At 43.9% G+C, this 10,439-nt stretch overlaps 1 protein-coding gene across 1 annotated transcript; it reads left to right on the top strand.

Annotated features, from left to right (window-relative positions):
* Positions 1 to 360: 360 nt before the first annotated feature.
* LOC309839555 (A-kinase anchor protein 17B-like) lies at positions 361 to 10,181 on the top strand (the record flags this gene model as incomplete). Its single annotated transcript, XM_082681343.1, has 4 exons — positions 361 to 1,113; positions 2,582 to 2,709; positions 4,084 to 4,351; positions 8,535 to 10,181. The coding sequence occupies 4 exons, from the start codon at positions 361 to 363 to the stop codon at positions 10,179 to 10,181; spliced, it is 2,796 nt and encodes a 931-aa protein (XP_082537469.1).
* Between the last annotated feature and the right edge of the window lie 258 nt (positions 10,182 to 10,439).

Here is a 10,439-nt window from a genome sequence, read left to right as displayed (position 1 = left end):
CACAAAAAAAATAAAATAAAATAAAAAAATAATAGCCATAGCTTATGTTGATTGAGAACTTCCTGTGTGCTGGGCACTATTCTAAGGATTTCCTGTACTCACTCATTTACTCCTTCCTGAAATCCTATTATTTCTATTTTACAGTTAGGGGAACTGAGACACAGTCTTTGGAAACTCTTTGAAACCTCTAAAACACATTAAACAAATGTAAGCTGTTGTCTTAATTCTCCCGATAGTATACGTTCCCCTATCAATTTGACCTAAGTCCAGCAAATGGCAGCATTCAAAATCTAAATCTGCGTTTTGCTCCATTTGTATCAAAATGTTCCCTTTCGCCCTCTAAGGTTTCCCGCAGATACCATGACGGTCACGATGGTGTATGATAATTCAGAGGCAACGGAGCTCTGTGCGGCTCAGCACCTCTACCTCAAGCCCATAGCAAAGTTGATGATCAATGTATTGCTCCCTGAGAGCACGGAACCCATGAGGCCCTTCTCTAACTGGGAAGTTCTTGACCAGCTGAAGAGCCTGATTTGTCCTGACCAGTTCACCACAGTGCGGCTCTCCAAGAGCACTAAGGACTTCATCCGATTTGAGGGGGAGGCTGAAACTAGAAGTTTGGTTCAGATCCTGAAGGCCAAGTTACACGGGAAGATCATCAAGCTAAGCGGTTTGAAAACAGACTTGAGAGTAGTGGCCACAGATGCCCAGGGGGAGTGGGAACACTTCCACAAAGAAAAGGGGGCACCGTTGGCTGACGGGTCTGAAGAGCAGGACCACGATAAGAGCCCAGATTCCATATACTTCGAAGGCCTGCCCTGCAAGTGGTTTGCACCTAAAGGTTCCAGCGGGGAGAAGCCGTGTGAAGAGATCCTTCGGGTGGTCTTTGAAAGTTTTGGGAAGATCAAGAATGTGGATATTCCGATGCTCGACCCCTACCGAGAAGTCATGACTGGTGGGAGCTTTGGGGGGTTCAGCTTCGGCTTGCAGACGTTCGAGGCCTTTATACAGTACCAGGAGTCAACTGACTTTGTAAAGGCCATGGAGTCCCTCCGCGGGATGAAGCTGATGCTTAAAGGAGATGATGGGAAAGCTCTGGCATGTAACATTAAGGTAAGGAACAGCCAGGGGGGTTTAAACAAAATTTCCCACTGTTCAGGTGGTCCTGAGTAAAAGCTAGGAGGAAGCATCTGCAACAAATTTCCTTAGACCCCAGTAGGCTCTGATCAATAGCTAATGTAAAGATTTGTGTTATCGTTAATCAATGGATGATTAGGGGAAAAAATATCATCCTGATTTGAACATTCTTCTGCTATCAGCCATGCTGCCATCTGTGGTTTGAAAACGATGGTTGTTATAGTCTGGGGCTCTGCCCCAGCTTCTTGGGGGCATCAAAGGATTCTTCATGGTCCTTATGGAAGTATCTCAGATACTTATTCCATTTGACAGGTTGCCAGGAGAGAGGGCAACATGCAGCTTGAAACCACGAGGAGAGCAGTTTACTCCCTCTTTGCTACTGGGGTCACAATTTATTATATGTTCCTGTTGTCTGTCAGGTAAATTGCTGAAACAAAATCCCAACAAACCTGGATCCTTTCCTTTCAGAGTCAGCCTGTCTATGCAGGCATGTCACTTCATCACTGTCTGAATGCCTGGTCACCTCCTTCTTGAAGCCTTAATCCGGCAGAAGAAAAGATGCAGCTAAACCCTCCTTTTTCTCTAAATCAGTCTTTAGTGTGAATTTGGACTTTCAGCTTCGGTAGCTTCGTGTGTGTGTGTGTGTGTGTGTGTGTGTGTGTGTGTGTGTGTGTATGTGGGTTAAAATATATATTTGAAAATTATGAGCTATTCAGTCCGACAAAAGATATAGCAAATACTATAATGACCGCCCATGTACCACTGCCCAGCTTAAAAAATAAAGCATTACCAGTGATATGAGAACATGCTCCCCTCTGTGTACCATCCTCAGTCTCAGGCCCCTCCCTCCCCTCAAAGGTAACCATGATGGTGAATTTGGTGTTTATCACTCATGCATATTTAAATAGCTACTTCTGCCTCCATTTATTTTTTAGGCAAGTTTATTTGTAGCACCTCAATCTGACTTCCACTTTATTTAGAGATTTGCAAAGTTGTTTAATAATCACTGTAGTCAGATCTTGTATCTCATTTGGTCAATTTTCTTACATCTTTGCTCTCCCACCCTCCTCTCACCCATTTTTGGACTCTTTTTGTCTCTGGTGATTAAAAAATACGTTAACTCAGTTAATCACTATAACAAACCAGAGGCAATATACTCACATCCCTTAGAACTTGCATCCATCATGGCACTGTGATGCCGCCTATGGCTGTCAAGTGAGCTCCTCAAGGGTTCTGCCAAAGAAAATTCTAGAGCCCCACAAGGACTGTTTGGCAGGTAACTGAGAAGCAGTGGAACAGTCTGGGTGCTGGGATGCAGAGAAGGCATTTTTAATTCATTTGGTTTGGCACTGCCACGTACAAATTAGTTTTATCTCTCTGGCCTTCGACACACCCAGCCAGCGGGCAACCTTTTCTAATGAAACTTTGAATTGTTTGGGGGCAGGTTATGTTTGATACAACCAAACACTTCAGTGAAGGAGCTATAAGGAGGAGAAATCAAGAAAGGCTGAAATTACAAGAGCTGGAGGAAGAAAGGAAAAAAAAGAAGAGAGAAGAGGAAGAGGCTGAAAGGTGAGGAGACCAACTTCAATGAAGAGGGTTTTTTTAAACTTTTGATTTATGGATTAATCCCTTCAGGTGAATGGCTGCGGGGAGGAGAAATTGGTACCGTCTTTCCACTGTGCTGTTACAAAACCAAAAGAGAAAGCAGTTGAAAGCAAGAGACTTAAAAAGTATGCTTGTCAGGAAGAACAAGTAATGAAGAATTGTGGGACCAGCCAGATTAAGATGTCTGGGAGGAAATGGTCATTAAAAAAAAAAAAAAAGACCAGGAAATTTTAGAGTGAAAATTCTAGCAGTTTACCTAAATTTACCAAATTTTACCTTACCTATCAATTGAAATTTTGGGGAAAAATTCTTTTTAGGTCTGGAAAAGATTTTCTTCCATAAAATGATCAATAATCATTCTAACCCACAGGCCAGAAGGCATGGATTTGTTGAGACTATTTTTCTCATGGGCCCAAGTTCTTTCTGTGAATCTGAGGAGCCTCTGTATTTACTTCTTTGAGTTTATCATCGTTCCCCAGTTTAGGAGCTTGAGACTAGAAAGGGCTATTGGATCACCAAAGGTTTGCTAAGAAGGGACAAATGGTCCAGAGCCACAGGGCTCCCAAAACCAGTTTTACCTCCCGGCTCCTCCCCTTGCATGTTTATTCTTCCAGTCTTTTATGCCAATTATAGCCATTCAAAAGAGGAGTTTAAGAGTACCCTTCCATCTTCCTCTCACTTTTTTTGGCTGGCGGAGTGCCAGGAGTTGCTTGAGGTCACGTCTGTGAAACCTGGCCAGACGCTGAGCCCAGTCAAGGTAACGATTCCCCCCAGATTTCCAGATTGACCATGCAGTTTAGCTAATCCTCCAGTTTTTGGCTAAGCCCTCCCTCAGGCCACTGTCCTTTTCTCCCTCCTTTTCCATGTTTCCATGAGGGCCTACCCAAAACAGCTGAAATTTTCGGAAAATGGCAGAACAATAAGGCCGTGTGCTTCTAAGCCAGTCTCTTTATGGTGGTGTACTCTGTTAAGTAGTCTGCACCAAAGACCAGTTCTCACCTTTATTTTCTGAGGCCTTGACTTACTGTCATTTGCCCCTGTGCCACCAACTCACGGAAGGTTTTGATCTCAAGAGAAAAGGAATCTTCGCTGTGAAAGCTGGATCCAGTAGCCCCTGCTGATGGTTTGAGAAGGTGGAGGCTAGAGGCCTCTCCTTTGAATTCGGTTGCTTTCTTCTTCTTTTTTTTAATACTCTCTGCATGAGGTCTCCTATACCTGTTTCTAACTCATCAACTTAGTTATGCGCTGTCGGGCCCTGGCAGGGGGACGGGAGTGGGAAGGGCGGCAAATGACTGATAAATACCTTCTGAAGGGTTGACTCTGTTAATCATTATCCAGAAAGAGAAAAGAGGAGGAGAGGAAAGCCCAGGAAAAGAGGAGAAAGGCCAGAGTCAGGAGGCACGCCCTGAAGGAAAGAGACAGACACCGGCAAAGGAGACAGAAGGACAGTGCCAAAGCGGAGGCCCGTCAGGGGCCCAGCTCTTCCGAGGACTGGGAAGAGAGGAAGGGCCTGCTGGCCAGGAGGCGGCTGGAGGCCCTCCGCCTGCTGCGGGCGCTCCTGAGGAAAATCGCAATAAGGCCCTTGCCCCATTGTTCCTCGCTTTGGGTAGGTACTGACCTTTCTGAGACACGACCTTTACTTTTTTTTTTTTTTTTTTTTGCGGTACGCAGGCCTCTCACTGTTGTGGCCTCTCCCGTTGCGGAGCACAGGCTCCAGACGCGCAGGCTCAGCGGCCACGGCTCACGGACCCAGCCGCTCCGCGGCATGTGGGATCCTCCCGGGCCGGGGCACGAACCCGTGTCCCCTGCATCGGTAGGCGGACTCCCAACCACTGCATCACCAGGGAAGCCCATGACCTTTACTTTTAAACGATGGCCTATCCTTTAAACAGCACACATGGAAGGCTCACTGTATTCATTGGGGTTTATTTTCAATAGGCTGTTCTCTAATAACCCCAATTGTGCATTTACCAAAGGGATACCCAGATTTTCTGAAGGCGTTGGGTCTCACACCCCCTTCCCCACCCCCCCCCAACCATCGGGCACACACACACTTTGTGTTTCTAAACTTTAGGATGGTTTCACCCGGGGCGATATAGCTCATGCATCTACTTTTGTAAGTTCCTAATTGAGGTAACAAAAAATGCATGGGGGAAGAAATGGGTGATGGGGGTGTTGGGTTTGTAGTCCTCCATTAATTTTCATTGGCCATTCATCTGTGACAGGTTTGGATGCGAAGGGAGAACCTTGAACAGAGACCTTGGTGGAGCAAGCTCCTGTTAGTCTAGTCCTTTTTAAAACTATTTATTTATTTATTTTTGGCTGTGTTGGGTCTTTGTTGCTGTGCGTGGGTTTTCTCTAGTTGTCGCGAGCGGGGATGACTGTGTTGTGGTGTGCGGGCTTCTCATCGTGGTGGCTTCTCTTACTGCAGAGCACGGGCTCCATGCATGTGGGCTTCAGTAGTTGTGTCACGCAGGCTCAGTAGTTGTGGCTTGTGGGCTCTAGAGCTCAGGCTCAGTAGTTGTGGCGCGTAGGCTCAGTAGTTGTGGCTCGCAGGCTCTAGAGCGCAGGCTCAGTAGTTGTGGCACATGGGCTTAGTTGCTCCGTGGCATGTGGGATCTTTCTGGACCAGGGCTCGAATCTGTGTCTCCTGCATTGGCAGGTGTATTCTTAACCACTGCACCACCAGGGAAGTCCCTTAGTCTAGTCTTAAACTATTTGCTAAGGAATGTCTCACATCACAGGCCAATTGTTTTGCTTGGAGAGTTTCAGTTTCGGAAGTTTTTTGTTCTCCCACTTACTGACCTCCTAAAGATAACCAGACTCAGCAGATGTCCCAGAGTAAAGGCCAGAAAGGCCTCCCAAAGTGTTTATTTAAAAAGCCATATTCAGTGTTCTTAAATATGAAAAGTGAATGGCATTCGTTTTATTTTTTTTTAATTTATTTATTTTATTTCTTTATTTTTGGCTGAGTTGGGTCTTTGTTGCTGCACACGGGCTTTCTCTAGTTGCGGCGAGCGGGGGCTGCTCTTCGTTGTGGTGCATGTGCTTCTCATTGCAGTGGCTTCTCGTTGCGGAGCACGGGCTCTAGGTGTGCGGGCTTCAGTAGTTGTGGCACGCAGGCTCAGTAGTTGTGGCTCTCAGGCTCTAGAGCACAGGCTCAGTAGTTGTGGCACGTGGGCTTAGTTGCTCCATGGCATGTGGGATCTTCCCAGACCAGGACTCGAACCCGTGTCCCCTGCATTGTCAGGCGGATTCTTAACCACTGTACCACCAGGGAGGTCCCGTGGCATTCATTTTAGATAGAGCTAATTTTATGTGTATTTGCCATCTCAGCTTTTTGTTCTCATTGGTGTGGCCAATCAAACTGCATGAAATCAGGATCAGAAAAACCTCACATTTCCCTTTACTATAAGGTGAGCTTGATCTTTTTTAGTTTACCTTAATGACTGCCAAGGGTGACGCCTCTTGAAGAATTTCTCTCTTTAAATATGTGTGGTGCCTAATTCTTGGCCTCATCAATACCTTACACTGATTATGCAGTCCGCAGGTTCTAATTCCAAGTCCTGGGTAAGCTCTGTGCCCTGATTTGTGCCAGGTGTCAGTGGGAGCTCAGTACAAGCTCTCCCAGCGAGGTAGGGCCCATGTGCAGGACCTTTCACCTGCCCTGCAGTCGTGCAGAGCAGAGAGCACCACAGAGAGAACCACTGTCACAGCCATATTTTCTACTTGCTGTCTTGTTTCCAACTGGGGCGGGTGAGGTGGGCAGCTCAGGGTCACGCCCCTCTGCAATCCATGGGAAGAGGCTGGACTATAGCCCAGAAAGCCCTTTGTTTATCTTTTTCAAAGGCAGCTGACCCTTTTAGACACACATTTCACCCATCAGTCTTTTCTTGTTCTAGGACTGTAGCCCCAGGGAGGGCTCTAGAGCATTTCTTATGCCTCTTCATGTCCCCAGCCCCTAGCACAATACGTGGAACAGTAAGTAGACTCATCCATTTGTGAACAAAGGAAAAAGGATCATGTGCTTTAAAAAAAATTTTTTTAAATTGAAGTATAGCTGATTTACAGTGTTGTGGTAATCTCTGCTGTGCACCAAAGGGACTCAGTTATATACATACAGACGTTCTTTTTTTAAATATTCTTTTCCATTATGGTTTATCACATGATATTGAATCTAGTTCCCTGTGCTATACAGTGGGACCTTGTTGTTTATCCATCCTATATATAATATTTCATATCTGCTAAGCCCACATTCCCAGTCCTTCCCTCCTCCACCCCCCGCCCCCTTGGCAACCACAAGTCTGTCCTCTATGTCTGTGAGTCTCTTTCTGTTTTGTAGATGGTTTGTTTGTGCTGTATTTTAGATTCCACATATGAGTGATATCATATGGTATTTGTCTCTCTTTCTGACTTGGTATGAAAATCTCTAGTTGCATCCATGTTGCTGCAAATGGCATTATTTTGTTCTTTTTTGTGGCCGAGTAGTATTCCATTGTATATATGTGCCACATCTTCTTTATCCATTCATCTGTCAATGGACATTTAGGTTGTTTCCATGATTTGGCTTTGTAAATAGTGCTGCTATAAACATAGGGGTGCATGTATCTTTTTTGTTTAACATCTTTATTGGGGTATAATTGCTTTACAAAGATATGTTAGTTTCTGCTTTATAACAAAGTGAATCAGTTATACATATACATATGTTCCCATATCTCTTCCCTCTTGCATCTCCCTCCCTCCCACCCTCCCTATCCCACCCCTCCAGGTGGTCACAAAGCACCGAGATGATATCCCTGTGCCATGCGGCTGCTTCCCACTAGCTATCTACCTTACGTTTTTTAGTGAGTGTGTATATGTCCATGACCCTCTCTCGCCCTGTCACAGCTCACCCTTCTCCCTCCCCATATCCTCAAGTCCATTCTCCAGTAGGTCTGTGTCTTTATTCCTGTCTTACCCCTAGGTTCTTCATGACATTTTTTTTTCTTCTTAAATTCTATATATATGTGTTAGCATACAGTATTTGTCTTTTTCTTTCTGACTTACTTCACTCTGTATGACAGACTCTAGGTCTATCCACCTCATTACAAATAGCTCAATTTCGTTTCTTTTTATGGCTGAGTAATATTCCATTGTATATATGTGCCACATCTTCTTTATCCATTCATCCGATGATGGGCACTTAGGTTGTTTCCATATCCTGGCTATTGTAAATAGAGCTGCAATGAACATTTTGGTACATGACTCTTTCTGAATTTTGGTTTTCTCAGGGTATATGCCCAGTAGTTGGATTGCTGGGTCATATGGTAGTTCTATTTGTAGTTTTTTAAGGAACCTCCATACTGTTCTCCATAGTGGCTGAACCAATTCACATTCCCACCAGCAGTGCAAGAGTGTTCCCTTTTCTCCACACCCTCTCCAGCATTTATTGTTTCTAGATTTTTTGATGATGGCCATTCTGAGTGGTGTGAGATGATATCTCATTGTAGTTTTGATTTGCATTTATAGTTTTGTCTGGGTATACGAAGGGTCATGTGCTTTTGAAGGTATGTAAACCGGGGTGCCTTCTAACATAAAGACGGGCACAGACCTAAAGAAAGCAGCTCCTGTTAGACCGAGACATTTAATTTAGCACCTCCTGTTTCTTCAGTGTGATATTGTTCCTAATTTCAATCTATCCTAGGTGTAGTTAGAAACCTCTTCAGAACAATGCTAGAAAGCCCAATTTTCTTTGAAAATTTTAGTCTGTTTAGTTTTTCATGTGAGATTTTTAACCTTTTTCTTTGAAGGGGTCTATACAATTTAACCCACGGGAGGTAGATGTTGCAGTCTCCAAAGCTAATCGTGCTCCGGGGACCACACTGGGAGCTCTGAAGAAAGAAGAGTTAAACACTCAGTATCTTCAAAATCAGGAGGAAATGCCAAGATATCAGGTTTCCAAGTCAGATAACAAGCGAAAACAAAAAATGAAGGAAAGAGCTACGGCTCACTTACGTAAATCTTCCCACTACCTTGGGGAAAAAAAATTAAGATATTCAGCTAGAAAAGAGAGAACTGGAAAATTATTAACCAGTGAATACAATCACAGTTTGCTCCCTGATGGGAATTCTTTGCAAATTGCCATGATTCAAGGTCAATCTCTTGCGAAAGAAGACTACCATGGTTCTAATAAATCCTATTCTTCCAGATTAGTTGAGAGAGACCATGGCAGGAAACAGAAGATCTATGAAACAGATGAATTTATTGACTATCTTCTTAACTATTATCACACTCCAAAATATGCCCGTATCTGCCTAGAACCAAGTCACATGACAAGCACATGTCAGTGGCACAGGGCCGTCCACGCGAAAGGAAGTGGATTTCAAATCAATTTGAGAAAACATAAGCGTCATTTAACCAGTTTGAGCCAAATGCAAAACGTAGATAGGAGAGAACAGGTGCAAGAAGACGATTCCTGCACAAAGATTTGTACTCAGGATCCTGAGCATAAACCACAAAAGAGGGGAAAAGTGGATTATGCCAAAGAGTGTAGAATGTTTAAGGGGTTTAAACATCATTGCAAGGACACAGTATGTGAAGCTGGTGATCGGCCATCCCCAGCTTTTGGAAAGAGCCATCTGTTGGAGCAGACTCATGCTTACCAGGTCCAAGATTCCATATCCACAAGTCAAAGCCAAGTTTCCTCGCCCAACAGGTCAGCAGACTTCGATTTGAGGTTGACAGATTTCTTAGAGGAAATTAGCAGTGATTCTGAATGTTTCAGTGAAATCCTTAGTATAAACAAAGAGGAGAAAGAGAAATCTGTGGCCACATATGATAGCTCCCCAGAAGAGGGATCTCTTGACACTGATGAAATCATCACTTGCGATCCAGAAATTAGGTCAGGTCAGCAAACCTTGTATTCAGAGTGGAAACATGAGGAGGAAAAATACTCTAAATACGAGCTTAGGAAACCAGGCAAGAGGTCCAATTATGAACTGAGATGTTCATGGCTTGAGGGTGAAAACAATTCTATTAGAGATGAGAAGAGCAACAGCAAAAAGAGTGAAATATTGGCCCCCAAATACTTATTTGATAAAAGCTACCACCACGAATCCAGTGCCAGTGATCAATTAGACACTGTCACAAGAAAGAGGATGCAGTTTAGTGATAGTACATTTAACCAGAAAGTGAACTATAGGCCCTTTCATGTGCCAATAACATCATCAAAAAGTGCTAATGCTTCCTATTTGGGGGATTTTCCCAAAAGAAGAGAGGCTCCACGGAAGTCAGAATATAACCAGGATGCAAGGAGGTTTAAAAGATATGAGAATTCTGAAGATTTCATGCTGAATTCTGATAATTACTATACCAGACATAACAGTCAGGAGCACATTGACTACGGAAGCTATTTAGGAAACAACCACGCTAGTTCTTTATATTTTCAAATGTTTTGAAGGTCTCTTAGATCAGGAAACTCTTACTCACAATAAAAATGTGCAAGAAGAAGATTTCAGACCAAATGTAGCTATGTAGTTAGCAACTACAGAGCAAGAGAGCAACACTTCGGAGCACGAGCAAGGTCAAATGCAAAACCTTGTTTCTCTTGCCAAAGGATAAAGCATAGATCTAAGTGTGTGTGTGTGTTGCAGGTGTGTTGGCAAACTTTGGAAACACAAAACATCCAGATTCTGAAGGTTGGTAAAACAATGTGC

The sequence above is a fragment of the Grampus griseus genome (genome assembly GCF_964374135.1).
Source record: "Grampus griseus genome assembly, chromosome: X".
In the NCBI taxonomy this organism is placed as follows: domain Eukaryota; kingdom Metazoa; phylum Chordata; class Mammalia; order Artiodactyla; family Delphinidae; genus Grampus; species Grampus griseus.
The sequence above is the reverse complement of the archived record's forward strand: the minus strand, read 5'-3'. Positions and strand labels throughout refer to the sequence as shown.